The 14,942-nt window shown below is 48.9% G+C and overlaps 2 protein-coding genes across 8 annotated transcripts in view; one reads left to right on the forward strand and one right to left on the reverse strand.

The window, feature by feature from the left end:
• The window catches only part of DGKA (diacylglycerol kinase alpha), a 21,440-nt gene extending 13,497 nt beyond the window's left edge, over nt 1-7,943 (reverse strand). The window contains exons 1-6 of one of the 6 annotated variants that reach the window (XR_009356658.1): nt 2,838-3,677; nt 2,308-2,452; nt 1,795-1,868; nt 1,122-1,251; nt 800-874; nt 297-346 (exon numbers count right to left, since the gene is read on the reverse strand). Coding sequence is in view for 4 of the 6 variants with exons in the window: in XM_059185027.1 (XP_059041010.1) it covers nt 297-346; nt 800-874; nt 1,122-1,251; nt 1,795-1,868; nt 2,308-2,452; nt 2,838-2,960 (597 nt within the window). In the remaining 2 variants the exon portion in view is untranslated. Of the gene's footprint in view, nt 1-296; nt 347-799; nt 876-1,121; nt 1,252-1,794; nt 1,869-2,307; nt 2,453-2,837; nt 3,678-6,980; nt 7,105-7,816 lie in introns of those variants that run through there. The other 5 variants (XM_059185030.1, XM_059185028.1, XM_059185029.1 and 2 more) reach the window with 5 other exon arrangements.
• PYM1 (PYM homolog 1, exon junction complex associated factor) overlaps nt 7,824-14,942 on the forward strand; it is a 25,549-nt gene continuing 18,430 nt past the window's right edge. The window contains exon 1 of one of the 2 annotated variants that reach the window (XM_059185044.1): nt 7,824-7,956. In XM_059185044.1, the coding sequence (XP_059041027.1) occupies nt 7,935-7,956 (22 nt within the window). In that variant the 5' untranslated portion in view covers nt 7,824-7,934. Of the gene's footprint in view, nt 7,957-11,261; nt 11,412-14,942 lie in introns of those variants that run through there. The other variant, XM_059185043.1, reaches the window with a different exon arrangement.

The following is a 14,942-nucleotide window of genomic DNA, read 5'->3' on the forward strand; positions in this document are numbered from 1 at the left end:
CTAGAAATCAGGGTTCCTGGGCCACCCAAGAGCCACCTCTCATTCTCAAGTATCTCTGCCAAGTAAATGAGTGTGTATGTGTGTTGGTATGTTTGCAAGGCAGCCCCCAATTCATGTCTCTAGCCTCCTCTTTAAGGAGCCAAGATCTGGGGACCCACTCCCAAATTTAGTCCTGGAGGACTCAGCTTCTCCCTCTAACTTCCTTTGCTTCTTAAGATCCTGGAAGAGTTGGGACAGGAGGGCACAGACAAATGGACACATACTCCCTTGGCCAGCATACAGGTCCCCCAACTCACTGAGCTGTCCAGGATCCCATTTCTGTCCGTGTCGTACAGCTTGAAGGTGACTGTGGGGTGTTTTAGGGGGGCCAGGGTCAGTTTGTGAGGAATACCCCCCAAGTTCATAACAGAATACAGGGGAAATAAAGAAGTGGGAGACATCTTTTAGATGAAGAGCCCAGAGCCTGGCACTGGGACTGAGAGAGGAGACAAAAAGGGAGGGGAAACAGGCCTGGATTCAACCCTTGGTGAATCTAATAGGGGAGACAGAACACACCTCCCACAACCCCAGAAAAACCCAGGCCACCCACATAAAAACATACAGGACATGGGAACTGGCATGGCATTAGGGATAAGAAGTCTAGGGAAACAGAGGAAATGAGCCCATACTCTGGCCCCACCTTTGTCTGGCCCTGTCAGCTTTTAGGAGTCCTGAAAAAATGAGGGAAGGAAGGCTGGGAAATACCCCCTCCCCTCTACTCTCTCTTCTTTCCTTCTCCCAGTCTAGGATGGCAACTCACATTCTAGCTTGTCTTCTGGCCGGCCACCCTCCAGAAGGGAAAAGTAGCAGGAGACATCACTGAGATACACCACATCTGGTTACAGAAAGGACAGTAGATCTGAGGTTAGGGGTCTCTCCACTCTGGCTCTTCTCTTTTCCTTTGTTCCAACTCTTCCCTTTAACTTTCCTCCCTCCACCTCCTAGACCAGAATGGCCATCCTTCACCTCTCTTCCCCAACCCTGTCTCCAAAATGTAATTCAATTCAACTCTCACCCCAAAACCTATACTACTTTGATTTTTCTTCTGGAAGTCCAGCCCAGTCCCACCTTCATGACCATACCATTTTTCACAGTGTCTTCTAAGTGACCCATCTTGAAGGACTGAAACAGTGCCAGGCTTAGGTGATTGGGAACGTTATCTGCTTCCAGATAGATTTTCAAAAATTGCTGGAATCCCTCGTACCCAATGGCCTATGATGAGAAGGGTAAGCATTACCCTGGGGAGTGTGCAGGATGGGAGGCAGGGACTGAAGAACTAGGAGTAGCAAGGACAGAGACAAGTGCAGGGCTAAGAAGTATCCAGGGCAGACTACGGTTTCTTCTCAAGGCTGAGTCTCAATTAGAATCTCTTGCTTTGGGGCGTCTGGGTGGCTCAATGGGTTAAGCCTCTGCCTTCGGCTCAGGTCATGATCTCAGGATCCTGGGATCGAGCCCCATAGTGGGCTCTCTGCTCAGCGGGGAGCCTGCTTTCCTCCCTCTCTCTCTGCCTGCCTCTCTGCCTACTTGTGATCTCTGTCTGTCAAATAAATAAATAAAATCTTAAAAAAAAAAAAAAGAATCTCTTGCTTTCTCCTATAGCAATAGCTGTGGTAACAATGGACACTGGGGTATCTAGAGGGAGAACAGAAAGGGGAGGGCCCAGAATAATCCCTGGAAGTTGGGGATCCCAGTGGAGTAGCAAAATCAAAGATGGGAGGAGCTGGGCAAGGAGAGGATTTCCCATTTGCCACTCACATCTCCTTGGAGATATTCAGCCATGTCACCATCTTCAAAGAGCTTTAGGACATCACTGACCTTGTTGGTGGAGTCTGGGGTATGAAGAGGATGAGAGAAGAGCATTAGTCTGGTTGGGCTCTCCCTGCCCTCTGACGGATTCCCACCCAGACATCCAGCAGGAAAAAAGATTCTAGTCAAATGAAGAAAGAAGAAATTCTAGGAAGAAACACAGAAATGCAGAGAGAAATATCGGAAGACTAACATTTCAAATGCTCCAGAGTGGTACCTCTGTTTACATCTCTTCTCTGAAACTTGGAGCAGGCATTCGAGATTCAGAGAAGGTGGGTGGAAAGCCGAGACCACAGACATCGCCCCCTCTCCCTCTCCTCTGTTTCCCAGCCATATTCCCTGGCATTACGTCAGGAGCCAACTGGTTTAAGACCACTGGGGAAATGAGGGGAAGGGGGGATGAGGAGTAGGGATTGTCTGGGATAATTTTTCCCGAACTTCAGGACAGAGAGGAAGACTCACATTCCATGTACTTCTGTAGCTGGGCAAAATCATTGGGGCTGATTAGGCCCTTCTCCTTGGCCATTTTTCTTTTTTTCTTAAGGAAGACCAAAAAGGCAGCTTGGTAGTACTTCTCGCGTCTGAACCTGCGCTTCCGAGAGTAGGTCTGGAGGGAGATGGGAAGAGTATGTGGTGGGAAGAGCCATCTGTCTGCCTGACTTTGCTTCTGTCTGCTCCATTAATTCTTCACTCCCACTACTATTTCTGTTCTTTCCTTGTCTCTGAGTCCCTCCCAAGTCACTTCCTTTCCCCTTGTACCTCTCCCCTATGTCTGTCTCTCCCTAACTGAGTCTGTCCTCTGTGTCTGTTTCTCTGACTCATCTTTGACTCTCTCCCCTCCATTTCTGGATCCTTCTCTATCTCTCTGATTTCTCCCCAAATCTGTCGTGATTCGTTTCTGACTCTCCCCATCCCCTTCTCTTCACCCTCCCCCCACCTGGTTTTACCAGTCTATATGTGTTTCTGTGGGTGTGTCCCTCCCCCGTTTCTACCTTTTCTCCTGCCACCCTCAGTCTCTGCGATCTCTCCCCTCTCAGATCCCGCAGTCCTGGTCCTTCGGCCCTTCGGGTGGTTCTCACTGCTTCTGTGGCACGCCTCCCCGGCCACGATCCCATCTTGCTCCGCCTCCAGCCTCGGTCCCCAGCCCGGTTCAGCCACCCACTTCCCGAACCACCCACGCCCCTCAACGACCTCTAGCGCGCTTCTGACGCGCGACACAGAACCAGCTCTGGCCAGGTCCCTGGCCCCGGTCCCACCTCGCCAGCGCCCTTCAGAGCTCCACCGGGGAAGGGCGGGGACCCAGGCGCGCGGAGATTGGGAGGAGGTAGGGGAAGAAGGCTCTGAGCATCTGCCTCGCTTCCCATTAGTAGGAGGGTGAGCTGAGCGCGGGAATCTCAGACGCGGGGTTTTCCTTGCACCCAGCTAGGTTAGCAGTGTTCAAGGAGTCCTAACTTGCAGCTAGAAGACCCAGGGAGCAAGGAGGAGCCATCACGTGGATCACAGTGCCCAGTGGCCCTGGGGCCAAGTCTCAGAGGTCAACTCGACTGGATGATTCAGTAACAGCAATAGCAGTAATATCTCACACTGGCGTAGTACAGCAGTGTTTAGGAGTCCAGCAGAACTAGTCAGTCATATCTGGGTTCTGTTCTTAGCTCTGATACCGCTGTGTGACTGGGACACATGACATTTGTAAAATGGGAAGAATGATTCCTATCTGCCACTGCTGTTGAAGATTAAGGCAAATAATGTACAAAAAGTACCCAGTATGACACCTGCATACAGAAGGCCTACAAGAAATGGTACTTATTATTGTACTAACAATTACAATTAGATCTTATGAGATAAGAAATTCCTGGTAGAGCCATTCTTCACAGGAAGAAACTGGAGTTTGAAGAGGTTGGGACTTCCCACGGCAGGTGATAAGTGGGAGTAAAAGCTCTACCCCAAGAACCATGTCATGGGGCCCCTGCCTCTCTCTGTCCTCCTCTTGTTCCACTCTCCCCTCCACACACTGCCTTCTGATCTCACTGCCCTCCTTTCTGTTCCTCAAGCCAAGTTCTCCCCTGCTTAGGGCCATGAGACTCACTGTTCTCTCTGCCTAGAACAGCCTTCCCCACTCTTGGCAGAGCTGCTTTCTTGCCTCAGCTGAAGCGTCAGCTCCTTCAAGAGACCTTCCCCGATTGTTCCCTCCCAAAGCACCCCCCCCCCCATCTTTTGCACAGCAGCCTCCTTTGTTTCCTTCATAGAACTTACCAAGAGTGGAAATTACCTTGCTAATTTATTTGTTTCTTTGTTTACTGTTTGTCTTCTCCTATCAAAAGCTAAGTTCGATGAGGGCAGGAATTGTCAGTATTGTTCTCACTATATCCCCAATTCCTAAGCCTGTGCCCAACATGGTATAGGTCCTCCATATTGTTTATACAAATCATTGTGCAAAGTTAGGGAGCCACAGGTTCGAAAATATTAGTCAAATATGCTTAAATGGGATGCCAGAGTATCCATCCTGACAGGAAGAGGAAATAATTTGTAACACATATAGGAGGTGCTAAATAGATATTTGTTGAATGAATGAATTTTGCTAAAAAGCACTTACTGTGGCATTCCATCTGGGGCTTCTGCCTCTCTTTTGCCCATTTATTTAGGGTTTGTTGGGTAAGGCTCAAGGAGGCAGTTAGGGCCTACAAGAATTTCCTTTCTGATGGTGCAAGAATCTTCTTTGCAGCCTCTGCACTTGGGACATCTCTGCTGTCCACATCTATGTAGTATACCATTCCTCCTCTGCGGGCTCTCTGGGAACACTAAAAAGGGGATCCTAGGACACTGATATTCTGGAGAAAGGACTCCATCCATCTGGCTCTTTTCAATGACTATAATCCAACTTCTACTGCCAACAGATCTAATGAATACATAATAGTCTTAGGGCTAATTGGGCCTCTATGACTTAATTAGTCTCTCTGATTACCCCTGGGGATTCTTAGATGGCTCCAAGGTTCTAGGAAATGAAATCTGAGAGAGAAAGTGACTAGGAGAGAGCAAAAGAGGGACGATGAACAGGAGAGAAGACACATCTCTCTCTTCACATCGACCCCTCCTAGTTCCCCCAGATCTTGCATGTAATTTATAGTAGAATTTAAGGGAATGGACTTTTGAACTAGACAGGCGTGGATTAGAATCCTGGCTCTTGGGTGAGTTATTTCATCTTCCTGAATCTGTTTTCTCATTGGTAAAATGTATACCTGGAGAAATCAGTCACAGCATGGAGATTAGGTAAGATAATACATGCAATAAACTTAGGTATTGTAAGGCATAGAGGAAGCAGTTGTATGGCACAAAGAAAGAATTCAGTAAATGTTAGCTCTTACTTTTGTTGTTGTTGTTGTTATACAAAGGTGGTACATGGCGAAACACATCTGGACATTAGGAAAGATGGTGCCAGGAAGTCATCAGTTCAAGGGGCTCTCAAGAGCAGGGAAGCCCAGTCATACCCTTTGCCCCATTGTGTCATCTCAGGCATAGACATGGAGTATTGAGATCCTGCACTCTGCCTTTGGGAGGGTGAGGAGGTGGCTAGAAGCTAGACTGTCAAGGTCCAAGGACACCTCTGGGCTGGGACCTCAGACAAAGGGCTCCTGGTATCTTTTCAGTTGTCCTCCTGAGTTGTCTCACCAAAAGTTTTGCTGCCCATGTTGCTGAAAGGCATATAAACTGTTAGGATCCTGGACCCTAACAAACCGTAACAAGTCCAATTTTGTCCTCCCTGCTCCATCCCAGCCCTGAGGCTATAACCTGGGCTAGTCCAGGCGAATGCCAGGGTTGGGCGGGTGAGGTCTGCTGCCCGCCTGCCAGCTATCTGTGACTCACCCTTCCTTTCCCTCCTCTGGCTTCCCTGCCCACCCCTACCAACCTGAGGTGAGAAAGTAAGAAGCTGACTTGGAGGCAGAGACTCCTGGAACATCCTCAGAGCTGGGAGGTACCAACTCTCACACTTTTCAGAGGAGGAAACTGAGGCCCAGACAGAGAGCCACAATCTCAGGATCATACCCAAATTCCAGACATCCTGTCCTTTGTCCATTCCATTAAATTGTAGCGCCTCTACTTTCTAGATCTTACTTTAGACAGTAAATACCAAAATTGCTCATAACCAAGAGATAAATAGGATTTCCAAGGCCAGTGCCAATATTTAAAGTTTCCTTTTTCACTTCAATATTTGTCAATATTCCAAATCATATAAATTCATCATTACTCAAGAATCAGCTATGCCCCCAGAACATTCAGGCTGACCCAGCAAGAATCCCAAGAGGCAGGTCCAGGCCTGATTACCTGGACTTCTGAATCTCTTAACCACAACAGGGCCTGCATCCTCCTCCTCTTTCCCAGGACCAAGGGAGGGTCTATACTTTCTTGCCCATCCCTGTTACTTGTCAGTGGCCCTGGCAAGGGAATAATTAGCCTTGAAGTCTCAAAATTCATTAAGCCTCCACAAACACTGCAGATGGTAATGTTGCCTGATTAAGGGTATGTGTGTGTGTGTGTGTGTGTGAGAGAGAGAGAGAGAGAGAGAGAGAGAGAGTATGTAGTACAGGAGGAAGTTACGATGTTGGCATGGTTGGGGGATGTGGGCTCATAGTAATGAGGCTGAAGAGATGCCCAGTAGTAGTCACATTTCTTCCTCAGTAAAGCTCACTTCCCCCATTTAGAGGTGAAAAATGGGATTCAGACCCAGGTAGTTTCAGAAACTTCCCGGTGACAGGTGTGGAAAGGGTAGGGGTGGGAAGTTGGGCACCAGGAGGCCAAAGAAGAACCCCTGTGCACCCCCTGCAGCGCTGTGGAGGTTCCAAAACGGACTTCGCTTCACTCGGGCCCCTAGGAGCCAAGCTTCACCATCCCTCCGAGTGACAGGGGGGATGAGGGGAAGGTCTGGGGGAGACGCTGCCTACGGAGCTCTGGCCCAGCTCTCCAGCTGCACCCCGCGTCCTGGCGCAAACCCTTCTAGCTACCCGCTCCAGCTGTGGGGCTTCCTCCTCCGCCCTGCAGCCCTACCCCAGCCCGGCGGCGGCCCCTCCCGCGGCCCCCGCCCCCTCCGGCTCCGGGGTGAGGGGAGGGTGGGAGGCTCGGGGGTCGCGCGGGGTCTCTACCTTGCCTGCGGATGGCGCGCGGTGGGAGCTGGAGCGCCGGCGCGGGAGCTGGAGCCCGAGCGGGGCTGGAGGGGACCGACCAGGCAGGCGCGGCCGCCGCGAGGCCGCCCCGTTCCTGACGACACAGCTGCCCGCCCCTCGCCCCGGCCTGGCCGCCCGCGCCCAGTGTCCGCGCCCCCGACTCCGGGAACTCCAGTCTGGAGAGGCCCCTGTTTCCAGTTCACCAAGCTTGAGCCGCCCCCACCCCCACCCCCAGTATCTCCAGAGCTCTGGCCTGTGCCTCTTTCTCCATATCCTGCGCTTCTCATCTTCTTCCCGCCTTGGGACAGCTCGGTTTCTATCCATCATCCAGTCTTTCTAATCAACCCATAGCCTCTCCCCTCATCCTAGCCCTGGAAGGTCATGATAGAGGGCAGGGCCGCTGATGGCACAGCTTGGCAGGGGCCCACCCAGGCAACATCTGACCCTCTCCTAATTGCCGCCATCCAGGGATTTCCCTCCCCAACTCCTTTCCATCCACCACTGACAGAATTCATACTCAGAAGATTCCACAGCAGCAAGCCCGGAGTCCCAGACACTGCATCCTGAGATACAAATGCCTCCTTCCACCCATGGGCTCCGCAGTGTTTAACACTATTTGAGGCCCACCTTTGCCTCTAGGTTTTTCACCCCTCTAAAACCCAAACCCCAGAGGGCTCAGACTTGTTTTCCCCAATATAAGTACACCTCCTTCTCTCAAGACTCAGGGCCTTCCCTTAATTCTTGGCTTGTTCAGGTGCAAGGAGCACTCAGGTCGGTGTCCACTCTTTCTCCATGCTCTAACCCTCCCACTTTACCTGCTGACCTTGGCAGGTGCTGTAAAAGGCCCCTGCCAGAAGTAGGGGTGAGAGAAGATCCTTTCAGCTCCTCCTGTCTGGAATCTGTTTTTGAAGTTGTTAAGGCTCTTGGGGCAGCATGGATGATGGCGGGACTGACGGTGAGTACAACGGAGATAGACAGAGGCCTAGGACTTACTGGTAGGAACTGGGGACCCAGGCATCCTCCTCCCTGGCCCCGCCCCAACCCAGGCTAACCCCCTCCTACCCGTCCTTGAACTAGGGCACAGTAACAGGGCTTGAGTTCCTGGAATCTTCCCTCTTACACCTGGTGATAGAAGAGAGGGGGAGGGAGAGCTCTGACTGGAAGGTTGTATTGTGTGATGTGTGTATGTGTGTGTATACACACATATCCACACACATAATATAGACATACTTTTGGTGGGGGTTGGAGAGAAGACATGACTACATGAGGCCCTCTAGTGGCAATGAAGGGATCTAAGCAGTTCTTGAATGTTTCCATACAGGCTTGTTGGAAAAAACCCTCCATTTTTATCAGAAATGTAACTGCTGAGAAATAGGGCTTGGGAGTATTGTTGTACCTGAACTGGAGATCTGAAGGAGGCAGGGGTTGGAGAAGGTCTGTCTCTCTGCTCCTGTCTCCCAGTCTTAAAAAGACAAGGGCCATGCTATTCCCATGCTTTATCTCCCCCTCCCCCCTTTTTAAAAAAATTATTATTATTATTATTATTATTTTTTAAAGATTTTATTTATTTATTTGACAGAGAGAGATCACAAGTAGGCAGAGAGGCAGGCAGAGAGAGAGGAGGAAGCAGGCTCCCCGCCGAGCAGAGAGCCCGACGCGGGACTCGATCCCAGGACCCTGAGACCATGACCCGAGCCGAAGGCAGCGGCCTAACCCACTGAGCCACCCAGGCGCCCTTAATTATTATTTTAAAGTAATCTCCACACCCAACATGGGGCTTGAACTCACAACTCAGAGATCGAATCACATGCTCCATCCACTGAGCCTGTCCCCTACCTATATAACCTCTTTAGTCATAAGGAATCATAATCTCTTGAAGGCCCATTATGCACTAGGTCCTGTGCTTGGTTCTGTAGACAGCCAAAGCACAACTTAAGGACTGCAGTAAAGAGTGGCTTGGTGTGTGTGTATGTGTATGTGTAAAGCCTCCCCACTCTAAGCTATCCTAAATATACAAAATATAAGAAAGAACAAGTCTCCTAGCACCTCTTGCAGTTTTCTCTCATCTAGAATGATACTAAACCTTAAGGCATTCAGCTTTGCTTGCAAACAATGCTAGTGGTGATAACACATTACATATGACCTGTGTTTTTCACTCCATCCTTGGATATGTCTCTACTTGCACTTAAATTGCTCCTGTTAAGGTTGTCTTTTTTTTTTTTTTGAGACTTCAAAGTGGGGCCCGGGGTGATCTCTCTAAGGAATAGGATGAAATCTGTCATACCCAAAGCTTCTTTGTGTCTTCTTTAAGATCTGTGGTCCATCATACATCGTCAGTTATTGGTGAGGGTAGGAGGGGAAGAAAGGCCAAGAAACATCTAAGGAGGAGGCGTATAATGCCTACTGTTCCAGGTGCTCATTTCTTTAATCAACCACATCACAAAAATCAGAAAGAAAGAAACCGCAATGAACAAAGGGAAAGGAAAAAACAACAGCCTTGTTCTCCCCAGCCTCTTCTTTCTCCTCTTCCTTCACAGGGTGTGTGTTTGTGTGGGGTGGGGGGGCACATCCGGGGCTCAGGGCTGGGTCCCAGTCAGGTCTGCTGGGAAGACAATTGAGTTTCACTTCCTGTCCAACCCAGAACAGAGGCAAAATGTCTAGCGGCACAAGGGGAGGGAGGGTTAAGGTTGGTGGTGGACAGGGGCCACTTTAGGATTCACTCTTGCAGAAAGGTGCAACATATCCCTCTAAAGGTTTAAGCCCACACTCTCACCTGTGATAATCATTAGTAACAAGGCTAAGGACAGGATGCTGACTCAGTGAGCCCGAAGCACATTGTTGAAAGAGAGTAGGGGTTAAGAATGGCAGTATTAGAACACTTGCAATAAGTGTGTATGGAATGCAAATCAGTTTTAAAACGAGTCTTTTTGAGACCTTTGAGTTGGGCCTCTGGTGGAAGTCAGAAGGTAAAGCATGGGATGGAAGACAAGCTGTGACCTGAGAAAACTTCAAAAGCTTCATGTCAAAGCTTTAGGAAGTTCCTGGTCAGTCATTACTCTCACCTTTTTATTTTTTAAGTGGGCACACAGCTAGAGGTAGTCACTAATATTTGCCCCTCTCTACGGGTTCCAAGCGGTAGAGTTGGACATTAGCCTAAGCCAAAGTGGGAAATTTGGAGGAAGGTAAAACAATCAAAAAGGGGGAAAAAAACCCCACAAAAAAACAAAAAACAACGTAGTTGGGAGAGCCAACACCTGAGGAGAGGAACCTGCAGCCGGCCACTCCCAGGCTGTAGGGTAAACTAGTTTAGCAGGATTTAGCCCTTAAGGAACGACAGTGTCTGAGAAGAGCGGGGGAGGGAAAACACTAGGGTTCCTCTAAAGAATAGGGAGGCACGGGGCGGGCCGGACTGCAAAGGGAGTGGCCATACAAGCCCCGACTATTGGCGAGTTGCCCGGCTTTGGATCCCCAGCGCCCATGCTCGCTTCGGCAGCACATACACTAACATTGGATCCCCAGCGCCCAGACCTGGACGAGGTTCATTAGAATATTAACTGGCTCCGCCCCGAAGCCTTCACTCTGCCCTCTGACCCCGGGGCCCTGCCTGAGGAGGTTCCCGGGGTCGAAGGCCAGAGCAAACTTGGTCTGTCCTCACCACGCCGCCCGAATCCTTGCGGCCGCCCCAAGGGCAGGGCCAGCCAGGGCTGCCCGCCCAACCCGGCCCACCGCCTCCTCGGTCGTGGAAATCGCCAGCACCCCTGAGGCTTTGGGGACAGGTGACCGACCGGCAGCACACTCTGCCTTGCACGCCCCTCTCGCGGATCTCTGTCCCGAGGATTGAGCTGGGTAGCCGAGGGCAATTGACACGCGATTTCGACCGCCCCACTTCCTAAGAGAGGGTCAGTTGGGGGTCTTCCATTCACCCCTGACAACATTGGTGCGCCCCAGTATGTTCCCAGAGTTTGCGCGCCCCATTCCCCAAGCCGCTCTGGGACCTCGGTGCAGGCTAAGGCTTGAATATTCTGAGTTTTCGGCCCCACTTTCCGGGTACAGGTGGGCCTTGCCCCCTTTTCCCTGGAAGGTCCTGGATGACGGAGAGGGGCCGTGCCTCGGAACTTCTCTCGGCACCCAGAGGACTGCTTTACACGGAGCAGGCACCCAATATTGGTATCCGTGGCAGTAACAGAGCCTACGGCTTTTATTTATTGAAGTCTTTAGCTTCTTCTACCTTCTGCCTCTTCCACCTCCTTCCACGAAATGGTGTACTCTCCCTTTAAAACTAAAATGGTGGCTGGCTATGATCGGGACTCCACTTCCGGTGGGGAGGGGGGCGGGACCCCAGCCCGCTCACGCCGGAAGTGGTTTGCGTTTTCAAGATGGCGACTCCCTATGTAACTGACGAGACCGGCGGTGAGTGCGGGAGGCGCGGAGCCGCTTCTCCCCGGGCTCTCGGGGCAGGGGTTCGGACTTGGAAAGGGGTCTGTGCCCCGCCCATCCCGGGGCCCCTCCTTTTGCCCCGCCCTCCGGACCGCCTTCCCCATTCATTCTCTCCTATGGGGTGTCACCTGCGCCCCCTTCTGGTCTCGTGTTTGGGGGTCTCTGCTTCCGGTCACCCAAACCCTGGGGTCCTTCAGTGGAAGTCCCTGCTCCAGAACCCTCACGGGCCCTTAGTTTTTCTCCAGTAGCTGGCGATCCCATATCTCTTGGTTTCTCCAGTCTTGGGAGCTCCTACACGCTCAGTTCCCTCCAATTCTAGCTTTTCCTCCTCTGTTCCCCTCCCCCATCTATCTGCTGTACCTGCCTCCTGCCCTACCCCAGCTTCGTTTTGATTCTCTTTCTCGAAGTTGTATCTGTTAAAGATCTCTTTATTGCTATATAATATTTTTAACATTCTCTTCCTCGTCTTCAATTTTGGGTCACTGAGGTTCAGAGGTGTGAAGGGAAGAAGAACCTAATATAACTTTCAGCTTGAGTTTTCTTCCTGATGGCATCACTCTTCTGTATTTTCTCTGGTGGTGATGGTGATAAAAGGTGAGGGATCTGAGGAGGAAGAAGGCAAACAGGAGGTGTCTAGTGTGGCCTCTCAAGCCCTCTGACGAATTCATAGAATCCATTGTTACTTCTGGTTAGAGAAGAATTTCTGGCCTGGCTGATTGAGGTGCTGAAGTGTCCGTTGTGTATGGAGGTCTATGTGTTGAAAACTGAAATCAATGTTTTCATTCTGGTTTTGTCCCATCCTAATTTCCTCATCTTTAGAAAAATGTGCATAGGAATATCTACGTAGTGACGATCAAATAAGATAGCATATGTAAAAGCAATTTATAAAATCTACAAGGCAAGGCGTTAACTGTTTTTTGTAGCCTTCACTTGTGTATGTGCATCTTCTGTAGAACTGACTCTGTATGCTGTGTTTTAAAATGTGCCCTTTATGCTTCTTGCTTTGCTACCTTGCATGTTCCTTACATCTCAGCGCACCTCTCCTATGGTATTTTAGGACAAGCCAGGTCTCTGCTGTTTCTCCCCAGCCTCACATTTCAAAGTGGTACACAGAACCTCTCTTCTCCAGTTCTCTACTCAGTGGGTCCTTCATCTACTGGCTCCTTTTAATGTGTGCTTTGAAAATATTACTCATTGTCCATGTCTACGGCCATACCACCCTGAACGCGCCCGATCTCGTCTGAAAATATTACTCATTGTCCAGTACACTTTTCTTTATTTTTAACTATTTTCTTTTTAAGATTTTTAAAAAAATTATTTATTTGTCAGAGAGAGAGATAGAGAGAGAGAGAGAGAGCACAAGCAGGCAGAGTGGCAGGCAGAGGCAGAGAGAGAAGCAGGCTCTCTGCTCCCATGTGGGACTCCATCCTAGGACCCTGGGATCATGACCTGAGCCGAAGGCAGTGACTTAACCGACTGAGCCACCCAGACGTCCAACTATTTTCTTTTTAAACTGATTTCATGAAAATCCAGGTACCATGTTTCACCCTACCCTCCTACTAAGAGGTATCTTCTATTCTCTGTGGCTATGTAGAAGAAGGAATCACACTGCTTTTTTGCTTTCTCTTACTATTTCTAGATCATTAATCTACGATGGTCTCTCTAATCTTTATGGAAGGTATCGCCATGCAATTATAGCATTTTCTCTAAAACCTCAGGGCCATCATTTATTGCCCACAAGGGCCCAGGACTATTGCATCACACTTTTTCCTCCAGTGTTTCTTGCTCTTATTCTGTTTCTCCAGCATCTTTGGAATACTCTAATCTTATAGTTCCTCAGCACAAGATGGTTGACTGTCATTTGTATTTTTTTTTTTCCTTAAGTAGGCGTTGCTCAGTGTGGAGCTTAACTTGAAGCTTGGATTCACAATCCTGAGATCAAGACCTGAGCTGACATCAAGAGTCGGTCTCTTAACCAACTGAACCACCCAGGCACCCCTTCTTTGTATTTTTAAAGTAGCTGCACATCAGGGGTGACCGGCTGGCTCAGTCTGTTAGGGGTCCCACTCTTGGTTTCAACTCAGGTGGTGGTCTCAGTGTCTGTGAGATCCAGCCTGGCATCAGGCTTTGGGCTCAGCACAGTCTGCTTGTTGCTCTCCCGCTGCTCCTCCCAGTGCTTGCTTGCTCTCTCTCTCTCAAATAAATGAATAAATTCTTAAAACAAAAAAGTAGCTGCACAGCAGAATCACTGTAATCGGGACTTCCTCTGTGACACTGCTTCCCCTTTAGGTGCTCTCCATCACTTACTTTAGCCTCCGTACCAGTTACTTTTTCACATCCTATTTCACATACCTGTTTCTGGTATCTAGAGAATCTGCTTTTTGCCCTTCTTCGGTTCTTGACCTTTCCCATTTCATTACATCTACCAGTACCTTCATGACTACCTTTGATGCTGCTCTGCTAGACCTTGGTGACTAGCTACTTTGATACTATCTTCATTGCTTTTCTTCATTTATTTTGATCTATACTTAGCAAGCACTTTTGTTATCTTGCATCATACCCATCATCTATTTTCTTGGCTTCTAATGTCTAGGGCATAGCACATGGCTAGAGAAAAAGCACAAAACTAGCACATTCAGTATAATAAAACTTAGTGTTAATTTCTGCCAAGATCCTGGCTTCTCTGCAGTTCTTTTTCCTTTGCTTACATTCCGTCATGGCTTTTTTCCCCCACCATGGCTTCACTGCCCCCCCCCAACTTTCTGTTTCATTAAAAAGTCAAGGCCTATCATTTCTTTCCTGTTCACAGCCTGATTTCTTGAGTAACAGGTCTCCACATACTGTTTTCATTTCCTTACTGCTTATTTGTCCCTTAATTCTTTAGTTTTGTTTCTAGTGCCACCCTCTTTTCCTGGTCGCCTATTCTCTTTTCTAATTGATGGGCGAATAACTTTCATTCTTAAATACACTGTCATACCTTAAAGTCAGTCTGCCCAAAATCATTGTATTTTTTTCCTTCCTTATTTCTGTTAATGACACTTAGCCAAACCAAGATCAGCTTTTTGCACCATCACCCTTTTTAATTTAATTTAATTTAATTATTTTTTAAAGATTTTATTTATTTATTTGACAGACAGAGATCACAAGTAGGCAGAGAGGCAGGCAGAGAAAGAGAGGGGGAAGCAGGCTCTCCACTGAGCAGAGAGCCTGATGCGGGGCTCAATCCCAGGACCCTAAGATCATGACCTGAGCCGAAGGCAAAGGCTTAAACCACTGAGCCACCCAGGTGCCCCCACCCTTTTTAATTTTAAATAGACTTTACTTTTTAGAACAGTATTAGATTTATAGAAAACTTGGGAAGATGGTACAATTCCCATATATGTTACACTCAGTTTCTCCTATTATTAACATCTCACTTCATAAGGGTGCCATTATTACAATTAATGAACTGATACTGATACTTTTTTTTTTGAGATTTTATTTATTTGTCAGAGAAAGGAAGAA

The sequence above is a fragment of the Mustela lutreola genome, chromosome 8 (genome assembly GCF_030435805.1).
Source record: "Mustela lutreola isolate mMusLut2 chromosome 8, mMusLut2.pri, whole genome shotgun sequence".
In the NCBI taxonomy this organism is placed as follows: Eukaryota; Metazoa; Chordata; class Mammalia; order Carnivora; family Mustelidae; genus Mustela; species Mustela lutreola.